The sequence below is a fragment of the Lonchura striata genome, chromosome 9 (assembly GCF_046129695.1).
Source record: "Lonchura striata isolate bLonStr1 chromosome 9, bLonStr1.mat, whole genome shotgun sequence".
In the NCBI taxonomy this organism is placed as follows: Eukaryota; Metazoa; Chordata; class Aves; order Passeriformes; family Estrildidae; genus Lonchura; species Lonchura striata.
Genome location: NC_134611.1, coordinates 5,603,603 through 5,619,949, shown reverse-complemented (window position 1 = coordinate 5,619,949; position 16,347 = coordinate 5,603,603). Strand labels below are relative to the sequence as shown.

The following is a 16,347-nucleotide window of genomic DNA, read 5'->3' as shown; positions in this document are numbered from 1 at the left end:
CGGCCGCAGCCGGTGCCCGCCCCGGTGCCGGCGGTGCCCGCGGGTCCCCCCGGCTCCCAGCCGGCACCGGCCGTGCCGGGCGTGCGGGACGTGCCCGGGAGCCGCTTCCATGGGCGGCGCGGCCCGGGGAGCCGGGATGCCCCGGGCCGGGATGTGCCGGAGCCGCGGGGGCCCCGTCGGGCCGGGGGATGCGCGGGCGGCTCCGGGACTACAAATCCCAGGGTGCCGCGGCCCGAGGGGGCGGGCGGGCGGGCGGGGGAGCGGCCGCGGGGTCCCCCCGCCCCGCTGATGTGTCCGGGCGGTGCGGGGGGAGCGCGGCCGGCGCGGCTGACGCGCGTCCCGCCCCGCAGCGCTCCGGCGCCGGCAGCCGGCCATGGCCTCCAAGCTGCTGCGGGCCGTGGTGCTCGGCCCCCCCGGCTCGGGCAAGGGCACGGTGTGCGAGAGGATCGCCCGCAGCTTCGGGCTCCAGCACCTCTCCAGCGGGCAGTTCCTGCGGGAGAGCCTCGGCGGCGGCGGCGGTGAGTGCCCGCGGGGCCGCCCCGTCGGCACCGGCACCGGGAGCGGCACCGGGAGCGGCACCGGGAGCGGCACCGGGAGCGGCGCCGGGAGCGGGGGGTCCCTGCCCGCGCCCCTCCGGCGGGGCAGCGCCGGGACGGGGTGGGGATGAGCGCAGCGTGGGGATGCGGATGGAGCTGGGGAGGGATGGGGATCCGGCTCCGCGGCGGGCGCACCACAGGTTGTTTTCTTGCCGTGGATTTGGCACAGCTCGTTCATCGCCCGCTCGCTCCCGCCGGAGCTCAGGGAAAAACGGGATCTGAAGCCGCGGGGTGCCGTGGATGTGCCACGGTTTTATCGCTGTCCGGGGGCTCGGGGCTGTCCCCGGTAACTCCATCCTGCCCCAGGGGCTGGCCGGGGATGGATGGCAGATGGCTGGAATGCTGCGGCATTCCCACGGCGGCGGGGATGGATTGGCAACGAGCATTTCTCCAGAGAGGAAAAAAACCTGCCGGGAATATCCCCGCGGGTCACCGGCTGCTCTGGCCGGGTCCCAGGAGCGGGGAGCGGCAGGAGATGGGTGTCAGCACCCACCTCGCACAGTCACCCCCGGAAAGCCGGTTTTTAGGGCTGGCAGCCCCCAGGCAGGGCACTGCTGCCTCCCCCGTGCCCGACATCCAAACCCGAAGCCCCGGGAGCTGGGATGCGCCGTGCCTGCGTCCCCCGGCCGGCGAGGGGCTCGGGGTCCAGGCGAGGCTCGGCAGCCCCAGCTCGGCAGGATTGGGCAATCCCGGCGCGTTTCTTTTCCCAACACTTCCTTCTCTCCTCCGCTAATGTGTGAAAGACCGACCCGCGGGGGAAGCTGACTCACCGGGCAGGGGAACGGTGAAACGGCGTCGATGCAAAAAACAAGCCGAGAGGAATTAGAAGGGATTTCTATTTTAGAAGGATGGCAAGAACAGGGAGGAAAATTAGAGAAGGTAAAATTTTGGAGAGGTGCGTGGTCCGACAAGGGCGTTGCATACAGCTCTGCGCTGGTCACTCATGTGAAAACACCCAGATTTCCTTTTGTAAATAAAAAGGACAATAATGTTTTCTTTAGAGGGAGGCTGAAAATTTGGAAAGTCTTGATGAGAGCTTTGGCCGAAGGACAGAAAGCTGGGCTGAAAATCAAGCAGAGGTGCAGCGTGTGGAGAGGGGCAGCACAGTGCCCAGCCAGGAGCTGCCACAGCCAAGCTCTGAACCACTGACTGTCCCAAAATTCGCTTTTCAGTCCGTGCTCTTGCCACAGAGCTCCTCTGGGGACACGGAGAAGCAGGAAGAGCTAGCTGAAGGTGTTTGGGTACATTCAGAAGGAAACAACAAGGAGAAAGGCAGGGAAAATTACTCAGAAGGAAACCAGCCGTGGTTTGGTTCATCTGGCGTGACATTTGGGTCCCACCTTTGACTCAGCCTCTGTAACAGCTCTCAGTGAGCTCCAGTTATTTGGGTTTTTTTGGTTTTTGGTGGTTTTTTTTGGTTTTTTTTTTGCTATTTGCTTTGGACAAGCTGTTACATGACTGTGCTCTGGGGGAAACGAGGTGGAAGCAGCTCCTCTTCCCAAGTTTATGGGCTGCGTCACCGGCTCTGCAGAACCAACAGACTCATTACAGACCCATCATCCCCAAGGCAACTCTGCTTCCCGTGCTTTTACAGGGATCCTGGCCTGATGTGCCAGTGCTCCAGGGATTTTCCTGCTGGCCACTGCCAGGCACGAAGTGGCCACAGCTGAGGGGTCGGGCTCAGGGGCATGGGGGGCTCCTGCTGCTGGAGGAAGGCTGAGTTCCCAGCATGGACAGCATTGCAGGCCACTGCTGGAGCTGCTAGCGGTGGCCTCAGGGAACAAAGACTCACTTTTGGGGCAGGGGAAGCAGCTGAATGCACGGCTGCTGCTGCTGAAGGGCTTTGAGTTGTGCTCCAGCAACCCCAGGCACATCCGCCCCCAGCCGCGTGTCTCCTAATTAGTGCCTGTTAACAAGTGGCTGCTCTGCTGTAGGGAAAGGCCTTTCCAACACCTTGGAAAACCTACAGGCTGTGTTCTGGTGCCAGGCAGGGCTGCTGGAGGGTGGTGAGCCATGTTTTTTGGCCAGCTCTTGCCCCGGAGCCCAGGTGGTTGTCTCTGCTGTTGGCAGCACCCCCAGGTCTTAGCAGGACTCTGCAGTTTGTTTGCCAGACAACTGGATTGCTCGTCCTGGCTCTGGCTGAGGGTCTGTGGGTCTTGTGTCTGCCCCACTGCTCCCTGTCAGGTGCTCTCTTGGAGCCAGAAGTGGCTCCTGTCCCCTCCTTGTGACAGGTTTCCTTTGTGAGCATCCACCAAAGCATGCACAAAACAAAATTCCCTGGGGGATGTGGGCTGTGCACCTTTCCCATGCCTTTCCCCTGCACTGTGGCCTTTGCTGGCCACACTGGCTTGGTTGGTGGCCAAAGCTGAGCCCAGGGATGCAGCCAGTCCTTGCTCTATCCCTGTGCTCTGACTACAGGGATCTCTCCCAGTCCTGGCTGCTGCCCTCCAGACAGAATTCACAGGATTCACAGAATTCACAGGATAAAAAGATTCACAGGATTACAGAATTCACAGAATTCACAGGATAACAGGATTCATAGGATTACAGAATTCACAGAATTCACAGGATCACAGAATCACAGAATTCACAGGATCACAGAATTCACAGGATCACAGAACTCACAGAATTCACAGAATCACAGAATCACAAAATTCACAGAATCACAGAATTCACAGAATTCACAGGATCACAGGATCACAGGATCACAGGATCACAAAATTCAGAGAATCATAGAATTCACAGGATCACAAAATTCACAGAATCACAGAATTCACAGGATCCTGGGTTGGAAGAGACCTCCAAGCCCATCGAGTCCAACCCAGCCCCAGCACCTCAGCCAGCCCCTGGCACCCAGTGCCACATCCAGGCTTTTTAAACACACCCAGGGATGGGGACTCCCCCACCTCCCCGGGCAGCCACTGCAGAACTTTATCACCTTTCTGTAAAGAACTTTTTCCTGCTCTCCAGCCTGTATTTCCCTTGGCACAGCTCGAGGCTGTGTGCTCTGTTCTGTCAGTGCTGCCTGCAGACAGAGCCCAGCCCCAGCTGGGCACGGGCACCTTTCCGACCCCGCTGTCCACGCAGCAATTCTGAATTTGGGGTCACATCAGGCTCCTGCTCCCTAAAATGCCCTCCTGGTGCTGAGGCCAGGGTGGGTGTCAGGAAAAAGGTCCCAAAAGTGGGCTGACATCTGCTGTGGTTTCACTGTGGTGGTGCATTGGTGCCCTATTCACCCCCAGGGCTCCTCCTCTCTGCCAGCTCCAGCTTGTGTTGCTGTAGCCTCAATAACAGGAAAAAAAAAACTCCTGGGAAAGGTTTTGGATGAAAATCCAGGGTTGTGCTGCAGGCTCTGGAGGCTGCCCAGGGCTGTGTTTGGGAACAGCTTCTCCTCCAGCCTGTCCTGCAGGGCCCTGGTGGCCTTGGGGCTAGGACACGTCCCTTGGAATGGAACATGTCCCCCAGGGATGGGACACATCCCTTACAAATACCTTACAAACATCACATCCCTTAAATACCCTTACAAACATAAGAAACAACACTCTATACCTACAAAACAAATCTAGGATTTGTTATCTACAATTTAAAAATTAAAAATTTAATCTACAATTAAAAAACCTTAAAAAAACCCCAGCAACGATGCATCCTTTCATTATTAAAAAACCCCATTACAATTAAAAACACCTCAACCTTATTATCCCAATTGAAAGTAAAGATAAAAACAAATTTTTAATAAAAACCACAAATACACTCACCGCTCTAAAACTAACTTCAGAACCAAACAATCCCATCTAAATAAATAACCCCTAAAAAACCCTAAATACCTTAAAAAATACGAAAAATATAAAAAAACCACATCAAACCAACAAACAATCCCTAAAATTCTCCACTATTTATCATTCGTCAAAAAAAACCCTCAAATTCTTAGAAATTACTTGAAAATCTCAAAATAAAATAATTTAAAAATATAACCACTACAACTTAACTGCCTTCCCTTTCAATAATCCCAAAAAGAGAACCTCTCATTGTCATCAATGGTCCCTTGGGGACAGCTCGAGGTTGTGTGGGGGAGCCACAAGGAGCTGGGAGCCCCCTGAGTTCCAGGGCAGATTAAACCCAGGTCATCAGATAAATGGGATTAAAGCAGGAGTTGCAGGGCTGGGTTGGAGCTGAGCACACCAAAAAGCCCTTTGCTACCTGGAGTAAGTGCAGAGTAAAGCCTGCACCCCTCTGTGAGCCAGCCACAGCGACACTTGGGTGTTCCAGGCTGAGCCCAGCTCCTCGAGGGGGGACCAGGATCTCCCTCCCTGCTCGGGAAGGAGCCCCCAGACCCTGCTCCCCTTTGGGATGGAGCTTTTCCCTGGGGCTGGGGGCTGGGAAGGGGATAATCAATGGGAAATGTGGAGTTTAAACTGCCTGGAAGAAACGCCAGGGGCTGGGAGGTTGGGAGGATGCTCCGAGCACATCCTGGGGTCTGAGAGCCCTGCGGTGTCGGAATCTGTGCTATTGGTGATCCCAAAATTGTAGAAAGTCTCTGTTTTTGCTTTGTTGCCAAAGCAGAAGCCATAATTGGTCTGTGCTGGTTTCCAGGTTGTTTATTCTGTTTATCTCTCACATGTTCTGCTGCCCTGCCCAGCTCTGTCCTGCAGGGCAGCGTGTGGGGCTCTGCCCTCAGTGGGATGTGACAAACATTCAATACCAGAAACTCCCTGGGCTGCATTTACAAGAACGTGCCAATATCTGTCACCTACGTTGGACAGTGTGTCCCCAGCCTGAACCAACAGAAAAATGCCAACACCACAGTGAGACATGGAGGGCATGAAGAAGGAGAAAAAGGACAAGGCACACCCAATTTCCTCCAGCTTGTCCCCTTTGGACCCCTCATCTAGAATCCTAAAATTTTACTTTTGCACCCATGCCACACTTAATTATTGCTTATATCAAACACTCAGAGCTGGTAATTCATCCTGTAAGATTGAAAACTCTCTTCCATGGACAGAGATCACAGCCAGTGTCTCTGGGGGCTCTGTCCAGGGGGGTTCCTGAGCCCTGCCAGGGTCCCAGGGCAGCCAGGGGGATTCCCTGGATTCCCACACTGCGGGTCCTTCCTGCAAATCCACGGCTGCTCCTCCTTGGAGAGAGGAGATGTGGCAGTGCTTTGGAGCAGGGAGAAGCTCCAGGAGCTGAATTCCCACAGGGAGGGGACAGGGGAGCAGAGGGATTGTCCATGGCAGAGCTGTCCCTCTGTCCCGGGCCGTGGGAACGCCGCAGCCTCGGGGCAGCGGGGCTGGGGGCTCTGCTGTGTTCCCACACTCTGCTCCCAGCCCCGGGCTGTTTGCAGCTCCAGGCCCGGCTCCAGCAGCCCTGCTGAGCCACAGCTGCTCCCTGGGATGGCCATCTGTCCTCAGGTGACAGCCAGACTGTGTGTGGCCTCTCCCAGCTCCTGGGAGGGCTGTATCTCCCTGGAATGACAGCCAGACCTCGTGTGGCAGCTCCTGGCATGGCCATCCCTGCTCAGGGTGACAGCCAGACCTCGTGTGGCCTCTTCCAGCTCCTGGGATGGCCATCTCTCCTTGGGGTGACTACTGGACCTTGTGGGATGGCCATCCCTGCTCAGGTGACAGCCAAATCTGGTGTGGCAGCTCCTGGTCCCTTGAATGTCTATCCTTCCTTGGGTAACAGCCAAATCTGGTGTGACAGCTCCTGGTCCCCTGGATGTCCATCCCTCCAGGTCCCTGGATGTCCATCCCTCCTCAAGTCCTCTGGATGTCCATCCCTCCTGGTCCCCTGGATGTCCATCCCTCCAAGTCCCCTGGATGTCCATCCCTCCTGATCCCCTGGATGTCCATCCCTCCAAGTCCCCTGGATGTCCATCCCTCTTGGTCCCCTGGATGTCCATCCCTCCAGGTCCCCTGGATGTCCATCCCTCCAGGTCCCCTGGATGTCCATCCCTCCTGATCCCCTGGATGTCCATCCCTCTTGGTCCCCTGGATGTCCATCCCTCCAGGTCCCCTGGATGTCCATCCCTCCTGATCCCCTGGATGTCCATCCCTCCTGGTCCCCTGGATGTCCATCCCTCCTGATCCCCTGGATGTCCATCCCTCCAGGTCCCCTGGATGTCCATCCCTCCTGGTCCCCTGGATGTCCATCCCTCCAGGTCCCCTGGATGTCCATCCCTCCTGGTCCCCTGGATGTCCATCCCTCCTCGGGTCCCCTGGATGTCCATCCCTCCTGGGGTGACACCCAGACCTTGCCCAGCAGCTCCCAGCTCCTCCCTGGAGCAGCCCAGCCCTGCAGCGAGCTCATTCCCTGGGAGCCTCTGGCAGTGCACAGACCACGTCAATAAATATTAAAAAATCCCCAAACCCTTGGTTTTATGATGCTGATGGCCTCAGGGCTCCGTGCTGCTTGCACAGTCCACAGGATGGTTTTTCCATGCCCGTGTCCTTGGCTTCCCCAGGCAGGAATGTGGTGACGTCTGGGCAGTGACAAAGAAGCTGTCATTGAGAAAAGGTGTTTTCTGCTGGCTGCCAGCTGGAATTCCTGCCTGGATCCGAGGCAGTGGGATGAGATCTCGGTGACTCAGCCCTGAGTCAGCTCCCAGGCAGCTTGGATGCTGCATTCCAGCATCCTGCACTTCTGGCCCTGCTCCAAGGAGGAGGAGGCTGGACCTCTGGGACACACAGCAGGGAAAAATCGGAGCATTTTCCAGGCAGATTCTTGGGATTCTGGGTTAAACCTGGGAGCCTGGCTGGTCTGGGAGCACCACCTGCCCAGGCAGGCGCCATCCCCACGCTCCCAGGGGATGTGTTCACAGAATTCACAGAATCACAGAATCAGAGAATTCACAGAATCACAGAATTCAGAGAATCAGAGAATTCACAGAATCATAGAATTCACAGAATCACAGAATCACAGAATCAGAATTCACAGAATCACAGAATTCAGAGGATCACAGAATCACAGAATTCACAGAATCACAGAATTCACAGAATCAGAGAATTCAGAGAATCACAGAATCACAGAATCAGAATTCACAGAATCACAGAATTCACAGAATCACGGAATTCACAGAATCACAGAATTCACAGAAACAGAGAATTCACAGAATCACAGAATTCACAGAATTCAGAGAATCACAGAATTCACAGGATCCCTGGGTTGGAAGAGACCTCCAAGATCATGGAGTCCAACCCAGCCCCAACACCTCAGCCAGCCCCTGGCACCCAGTGCCACATCCAGGCTTTTTAAACACACCCAGGGATGGGGACTCCCCCACCTCCCCGGGCAGCCATTGCAGAACTTTATCACCTTTCTGTAAAGAACTTTTTCCTGCTCTCCAGCCTGTATTTCCCCTGCCTCCAGTGCAGGATCTGGGGTTTTTTTTTGGAGAGGACTCACACTTGGAGAGGGCTGGAATATGCTGTCCTCACCAGAAAGGGTGCAAAAAATAGATCAGGGAATTGTTCATTTCTGGTGACAAATGCTGTTTCAGCTGCTGTGAGAAGACAGCAGAAGAGATGTCCATGGAGTCCAAGAGGAAAGGGGCTGGAGCTCTCCTGGGGCAGCTTGGCCCACACAGGGACCAAGAATATTTCCATTTTCCAAATGTCTTCTTTGTGTTTCTGAGGGGCTGAAAGAAAATCACAGCAAACATCCATCATGAAATAGGTTGGGTTGGAAAGGACCTTAAAGCTCATCCAGTTCTACCTCCTGCCATGGACAGGACACCTCCCACTGTCCCAGCCCTGCCCAGCCTGGCCTTGGGCACTGCCAGGGATCCAGGGGCAGCCACAGCTGCTCTGGGAATTCCATCCCAGCCCCTGCCCACCTTCCCAGCCAGGAATTCCTTCCCAATATCCCATTTAAATCCCCCTTTTCCAGCTTAAATCTATTCCCTTGTCCTGTCCCTCCCTGCCTTGTCCCCAGTCCCTCTCCAGCTTCCAGAAGCAGCTGAAGCTGAGGGCTGTGGGAGAGCCAGGCAGGAGCCCAGGAATGTGCACTCACCTCACAATTCCCACAATTATGTTCTCAGGGATGTGATCCCGGGAATCATTTTCTTATCAGAGCTTATCTTAAGTGGAGACTGTGAAATCTTTCAGCCCTGGGGATGGGAAGCAAGCTCAGGTGTTTGGGGCAGTCCTTACCCACATGGGAGCCATCTCCTGAGCCAAAGGAGCATGTCCAGAGCTTCTCTCTCCATCAGCTGAGGGTCTGGCTGGCGCCCAGCATGTTCCTGCTCTCGGGTATCTCAGGAATTCCCACTCCTCCACCCCAAAATGCCTCTGTGGCCTTTCCATCACGAGCAGAGCAACACTGCCAAAAATCTCCCAGACGGAGGAGGCCAGGCAGAATTTGAGGGGGAGCGATATTTTTCAAGTGGAAACGTCGTGATTTTATTTTTTTATTTTTTTCATCTATTTTTCTTCCTTGTCTGGAGCAGAAGCTGGAGCCTTGGCCCAGCAGTACCTGGAGAGAGGTCTCCTGGTGCCTGACCACGTCATCACGCGCCTGATGGTGGCCGAGCTGGAGAAGCGGCGGGAGCAGCACTGGCTGCTCGATGGTGAGTCCAGAGGGCAAATCCCAGCCCCTTTGGGATGTTCCTCTGTTCCCCAGGAGAGAGAAAATCCAGGAGCTGGAGGTGGGAGCACGTGGGAACCCCAGGCTTGCTCTGGGGTCTCGTGTGGTGGTGAAATTCCTTCTCCAACCCGTGATTCCAAAGAAAAACTCCACAGGCCCTTGTTGTTTGGTCCCAAGGCAGTTTATTGTGAGTTATCTAAAAGATTTTCTTCTCAGGCTGCTGTGGTTTGCTCACAGCCCAGGCAGAGGCACACACACACCCTGACATCCTCTCTGCCTGCTGTCTTCTTCTCTCTCCCCACCCAGGGCTGCTGCTATCTTTTATATATTACATGTTACATGTTTATGATTTTCCCCCAATACCCACTACCTATGTTACAAGGTGCTTTTCTACTCTAAACCAATCTGTGAGTGCCAACATCACCAAGGACATGGAGGTGAGGAAGAAGAAGGAGGAAGAACAGGATCAGCCCACTTTCCTCCATCTTAGAACACTGACCCCCATGTACAAAGTAAAACCCCCCCTGGACAGGTGCTAAAACCCCCCTGTACAATACTAAAAAAATTTCCCCTCTGTTTTGTAACTACTTTTACTACACTATCTAGCCTTGTGTGACTGCTTGTTCCACCTCCAAAGTTGGTAACTCATCCCATGGCTCAAACTCAAAATCACAGCTGTGTCCAGCTGCCTGCCAGGGTCGAAAATGCTTCTGACCTGGGCCTGGAACCTCTAAAAATGTCTGAGAGACATTTGGAGTTCTGACAGGAGGAGAGGCAGGAGCTGAGCTGCTGGCGGGGACGTTTCCCGCTGGGCTCGTGTCCGTCTGAGCCCTTGGCTTGTGGCCGGGAAAGGGAAGGGCAGGGAGAGGAGCTGGGTGTTCCACAAGCAGGGCAGGGCTGGAGACAGACCAGGAAAAACTTCTTCCCTCCTTCACGTGTGTGTGTGTGTGTGTGTGTGTGTGTGTGTGTGTGTGTGTGAAGCAGCTCCTCGATCGCAGCCCAGAAGCCACCTGAGGTGGAGGGATGGGAGATGCTGAGGGCAAACAGGCACGGCCTGGGGTCCCTGGCCATGGCTGGAAGGAGAATCAAAGGATCTCAGAGTGGTTTGGATTGGGTGAAACCTTAAAGGTCACCCAGTGCCACCCCTGCCATGGGCAGGGACACCTTCCACAGGCAGGGACACCTCCCATTATCCCAGGCTGCTCCCACCTGGCTTTGGACACTTCCAGGAATGTGACAGCCACAGCTGCTTGTGCCAGGGCCTGCCCACCCTCCCAAGGAATTCCTAATTCCCAATATCCCATCCATCCTTGCCTTCTGGCAGTGGGAACCATTCCCTGTGTCCTGTCCCTCCATCCCTTGTGAAGGATCTCCCTCCATCTTTCTCGTGGGCTCCCTTCTGGTCTTTAAAGTCCCTTCCTACCCAAACCATCTGGGATTCTGGAGTTCTCTGCTCCAGCTGCTCCCTGGCTGTCCCAAGGAGGACAGGACCGTGTCACTGCAGTCTCCTCGATGCCCTCCACCTCAACCAGCAGTTTGTCTGTGCACGGCGCTCTGCTCCCTTCACCTTTCCCCTGGTCATTCCAGCACTCATCCCCGTCCTGCCATGGCCTGTGTCCTCCTGCCCGCACCCAGCCCCGAGCAGGGCCAGCAGGCACCAGCCCGAGCCCCGGCTCTCACATTTCGGGAGCTGCTGCTGCTGCAGGAGCTGTTTCTTCTCGGAGCCATGTCTGCCTTTCACACGGCCTGGGGCTGGGCCCGGGCTCCATCCTCACGCTCTCCAGCCTCTCACCCCGCTCCTGCCGCCCAGGCTTCCCTCGGACGCTGGGGCAGGCCGAGGCTCTGGATGGGATCTGCCAGCTGGACCTGGTGATCAGCCTGAACATCCCCTTCGAGACGCTGAAGGACCGGCTGAGCGCCCGCTGGGTGCACCCCGCCAGCGGCCGCGTCTACAACATGGACTTCAACCCGCCCCACACGCAGGTAGGAGCCCCGAGCCGCCCACAGGAGGGAAAGCTGGGAGAGGTTTCTGGGAGAGGTTTCTGGGAGAGGTTTCTGGGAGAGGTTTCTGGGAGAGGTTTCTGCTCTCCGCAGGAGCTGGGATCCTGAGGGAGCTCCAGGGGTGATCCTGGGTGGAACAGCTGAGCGCCGTGAGGGATGGCGCTGAATGTTCTGAGGGATGGTGCTAAAAGTTACTGAGGAATTCTGCTGAACTTTCCTGAGGAATTGTGCTAAAATTTACTGAGGAATTCTGCTGAACTTTCCTGAGGAATTGTGCTAAAATTTACTGAGGAATTGTGCTGAACTTTCCTGAGGGATTGTACTACGCTTTCCTGAGGGATTGTGCTAAAATTTACTGAGGAATTCTGCTAAAATTTACTGAGCAATTGCGCTAAATGTTCTGAGGAATTGTGCTGAACTTTCCTGAAGAATTGTGCTAAACTTTCCTGAGGGATTGTGCTACACTTTCCTGAGAAATTGTGCTAAACTTTCCTGAGGGATTGTGCTAAACTTTCCTGAGGGATTGTGCCAAAATTTACTGAGGAATTGTGCAAAATGTTCTGAGGGATTGTGCTGAATTTTCCTGAGGGATTGTGCTAAACCTTCTGAGGAATTGTTCTGAGGGATTGTGCTGAATTTTCCTGAGGAACAGTGCTAAACTTTCCTGAGGAAAGAGGGATTTATGCAGGCAGTGATGCCTTGTGCAGGCTGCCCTGGAGCAGAGGCTGGGCAGAGTCCCAGAATAAAGCAGGGATTTATCCAAAGCATCTCCTCCATGGATCCACCTTGGGCAGCACCAGAGCCCAGCCAGGGCTGCACCCAAATGACCCAAAATGGTCCCAAAATGCACGAGCGCTCCCGGGGCTCTCCCTGGGATCAGTTCTGCTCCATTGGCACCTTGGAGTTCATTGTCCCATTCCAGCTCCAGCCCATCAGTCCCACCCTGCTTGTTTTTCTCTCTCCAGCCCACGCTGTTTGTGCTCCTGGGCTGAGGTTTGGATCATTTGTCCTTGGTGCCCAGCTGGAGCAGGAATTGTTTTGTCTCTGCTCTGTGCAGAGAGCTCAGCATCCCCTGGTGTGAAGCTCAGAGTTACACACTGAAGCAGCTCAGAATGTGAAAATAGAAATTTAAAACCTGAGGCATCAGCAGGCCAAGGCATTTGGCAGCTGCAGGGTGGGGATGGGTGGGTGATGTCCCCGTGTGCTCGGTGTCCCTCAGGGTGTGGATGACCTGACGGGAGAGCCGCTGGTGCAGCGCGAGGACGACCGGCCCGAGGCCGTGGCCGCGCGCCTCAGGAAGTACAAAGATGCTGCCAAGCCCGTGATGGAGCTCTACAAGTGAGTTGGGCACGAGCAGAAACCACAGCAGGGCTGTCAGAACAGGCACCAGGGCTCTTGGTCCCGTGCCCACATCCCAAAGAGCCCTGGCAGATTTTTGGGGCCAAGCCCTGAGCCTGGACGGGGCCTCCCCTGGAGGAAGGAGGGTGATCCAGAGAAATTCCCAGCTCCTGTCGGTCCTGCTGGCATCATCACATGGGAGGGGTATTTTGGCTTAGATCTACAGTGGGACATGCCATGAAAAAATCCATCCAGGACCCCGAGGGGTTTGGGTGAAGCACAGGGAGGTTGGCAAGAGGGCAGGAGAAGGGAGCTCAGATGGATCTGCTGGGAGCACAGGAGGGTTCCAGGGCTTGTTCCCCTTGTGGGGCTGCTCTTCCCTAGCCAGTTTGGGAATTGGGAATTGGAATTGGGATTGCTGTAGGGTGGTAAATCTGCTGCTCAAAGGGAGTAGAAGTCCAGGAGTGTTTTTAAGCACATGAGGGGCCAAAGTTTCCCTTGCAGGGGAAGGGGGAGAATTACAGAATCCCAAAATGGTTTGGGTTGGGAGGGACCTTAAAGCCCATCCCATTCCATGCCCTGCCATGGGCAGGGACACCTCCACTACCCCTGTCCAAGCTGCCTTGGTTGGGATGGGCTCCTGACTTCTCCCACCTTCTTTTCCAGGAGCAGGGGCATCCTTCACTCCTTCTCTGGCACAGAGACCAACAAGATCTGGCCCTACGTGTACACCCTGCTGTCCAGCAGGATCCCCCCTGTCCTCCCAGAGGAGGAGCACTAACCAGCTCGTGCCAAGCACCAGGATTTCATTCCATCCTGGATTTGGTTCCCAGTGCAGTGCCAGGGCTGTGCTGGGCTTGGGTGATCATGACTGGGTGACATTGGTGGGTGCCAGTCACAGCCAGGATCAGATCTTTGTTTAGAAGGTCAAGTCTGCTGGAATTAGGGGGTTTTTCCCCTCTTTTGGGGCTCTTTTTGGGAGTTTTCCTGCCTGTGGTCCATCCCGGACTGGTGATGCTGACCAGGGCATTGGTCATTCCAGGTTTACACAGCTTTGCCATGGTGTCCTTGCCATCCCTCTTCCAGCCCCAATCCCTGGCTGAGCCCACATGTGCTATCCTGTTGCTCCACAGGACCATTTTCTGCTGAGGACTCCAGGCTGAGGGTTTTTTTCTCTATAAATTATTTTCTATTAAATGTATTTCTCAGAGAAATAAAGCTCTAGAAAGCAACACTTAGCCCAGTGGGAATTTTGGGAGCAACGTGGAAAACGTGTGTACTACAAAGCTGAGAGGTGAGCATCACATTTCCAGCACGACTGCACGTAAAAGAGGCAAAACCTTGGAGCTGAACCTCTCCCTTGTCCTCCTTCCATGGGGAGAGCTGAATTCCCTGTTGGAAAAAGCTGCTGTACAGGTTTTTATGGAATGCTGTGACACTCAGCAGGACCTGGGCTGGGGATGAGTTGCACTCCTTTGTGCTTTCCTGGTTTCTAGCTTTCAATACTACAAGATAGCAATGTCCTAAGAGTTTCTCCCAAAGATTTATCTCCACGTGTGCTTCAGTTTTGGGAAGAAATCAGCTCATTCCATCTTCTGTGCTGCCTTTGTCCCCAAGGTCCCCTGGCCAGGGGGTCCCTTCAGCTGCTCTTGCTGCATCCCCCAGCAAAGTGACTCCCCCCCATGAAATCCCAAAGCTCTTTCCTACCTTGGGATGCACCCAGGGCCATGCCAGGTGTTTTCCCACAATTTACAGCATCCTTGGATTGTGTTGGGGCTGGGCTTTTCTCAACTGGAAGTGCTGTCACCCTCTTTTTGTAGGATGCAGTACCCGAGCAATGGGGACAATTCTGGTCTCCTCGAGTTGCCTTATTTTATAAACTATATTTAAGAAAAAAAAAAAATTAAAGCAAGATGTGTATTTGTAAAGGTTTAAAACAAACAAAGAAAAAAAAAGTGCTGAATTTTAGCATCACCTTTTTGGAATTGTGCATGGAGCTGCTGGATCTGCAGGGAATTCTGCTCCTGCCAGTGGGGCTCACAGGAGGGCAGGAACCTGGCACTGCTGGCACCTCTTGGATTAATCAGAGCACCTCTCTGCTGCTGGATGTCCCTGGGTTTATTTTTCCTTTATTTTCCCTGAGGCCCACAGCAGGGAAAGGGGAGTGACCAGATTTTTTTAGGGATTTTTTTTCCTGGCGTGAAACTTCAGCTCCTGCCTGGGTTTATTCATCCCTTGTGCTGACCAAGGATCCCCTAAAATTTGTTTCATCCCGGTGCTGTCCCCAGTGGAGCCAGAGTGGGATCACTGCCCACATTCCCCCTGCTCAGCCCTGCCTGGGGAGAGGCCAAAGTGCTCCCACCCTGCTCCAGGTGGGAATTTGCCCGGTGGGAACAAAGGGATTGTCAGGTCTCACTGCTGTCCCGGGAGGCCTTTCCACGCCCTCGTGCTGGGAGCTGCAAATCTCCCAGCTGGCAATGAAAGCCTATTTCAGAAAGATTTGGGATTTTCCCTCAACCTTGGGATGAAGGTCTGGGCTGGTTTTAGACACAAATCCAGAACCAGCCAAAACCCGCGTGCTGCTTTCTTTGGAACAGCTTTGGGCAGGAGGGGAGGAGGTTTTAGGGTTTATTTTTTAGGCTATAAAAACAGCTGAGTGCCAGGCAGAGGGGCTGATCCCTGCTTTGCCTTCTCCTCTCCTTGTGTCCTGTCCTTCCCTGCTGCAAAATTCCTCCTGAAGAGAGAATTCCATGCAGCCAGCACAGGAGACAGGTCTGCAGATGCCTTTTGCAGGCTTTGAGCCTCGAATAGGTGTGGAAATCCCGTGGCTGTGCATGCCTCCAGCCCTCGGGATGGGATTTTCTACCAGACCTGTTGCATTTTCCGAGACCAAATTCCAGCAGGGAATTATTTGTCCCTCGCTGTGCCCCTGCCGTGCTCCCCTTTGGTATTTTACTGTGAACCCCAAACCTTTTGTAAAGCCACAGCAATTTTGTACTGACCCGAGATACTGTGTGGAGGGAGGAGCCTCTCCCCCCTGGAATGTCACGCCGAGTTTTCTTCCCGGAGTTTTCTTCCCGGAGTTTTCTTCCCGGTGAATCGCTGCAGCTGTGTTACTGCTCTCGAGATGTAAATAAAGATTTTTCTCCTGCTGATTCCTGCGCTGGCAGAGTCTGTGTGGGTTTTGCCCTGCCAAGGCAGCAGGGCAGTGTTGATCTGGAATTCCTTTGTGGGAGCTGAGGAGGAGGAGGAGAGAGGAAGAAGAGGAATCAGAGCATCCTTTCCTGAAGGTGGGAAACCCCTCAGGCTTTGGGTTTGGGCACAGTGCAGCTCTTTGGGTCCTTTATCTTATATAATCCAAAATATTGGTTAACAAGGCAGTTTGGATGTAGCCATTTGCTCAGAATCTCAGAATTCCAGAATCCCAGCCTGGTTTGGGTTGGGAGGGTCCTCAAAGCCCACCTCAATCCACCCCCCCGCGCATAAAGTGGTTTAAATTTCCTTTTTAACTTCTCCCTGCTAAAAATCCCGGGGAGCATTAGCGCAGCGAGGCTCTGGCCGTGTCCTGTGCCCCGGGTAATCCATCACGAGTGCTGGAAATTGGGAATTGGCAAGTGGGAATTGGGAACTGCGCTCCCGGAGCGGCACCGCCTCCTCCCAGTGCCACCAGTTCGCTTGTTGCTGTCATTCCCGAATAACAGCTCCCTGTTCGGAGCGAGCAGAGCCTCGGGAATGATGGGAGACTGGGAAAACAAGGTGATAAGCAGGGAATCTGCGGCCGGGGAGGTGGGGGAGAGCCCCAGCCCGCAGCGGCAATGTCGCGATTCAGGGT

The 16,347-nt window shown here is 54.7% G+C and overlaps 1 protein-coding gene across 1 annotated transcript; it reads left to right on the top strand.

The window, feature by feature from the left end:
* The first annotated feature begins 327 nt into the window (after positions 1-327).
* Positions 328-15,670, top strand: AK4 (adenylate kinase 4). Its single transcript, XM_021535607.2, has 5 exons — positions 328-518; positions 9,040-9,159; positions 10,987-11,159; positions 12,397-12,515; positions 13,182-15,670. The coding sequence occupies exons 1-5, from the start codon at positions 374-376 to the stop codon at positions 13,294-13,296; spliced, it is 672 nt and encodes a 223-aa protein (XP_021391282.1). The 5' UTR covers positions 328-373; the 3' UTR covers positions 13,297-15,670.
* Positions 15,671-16,347: the final 677 nt, after the last annotated feature.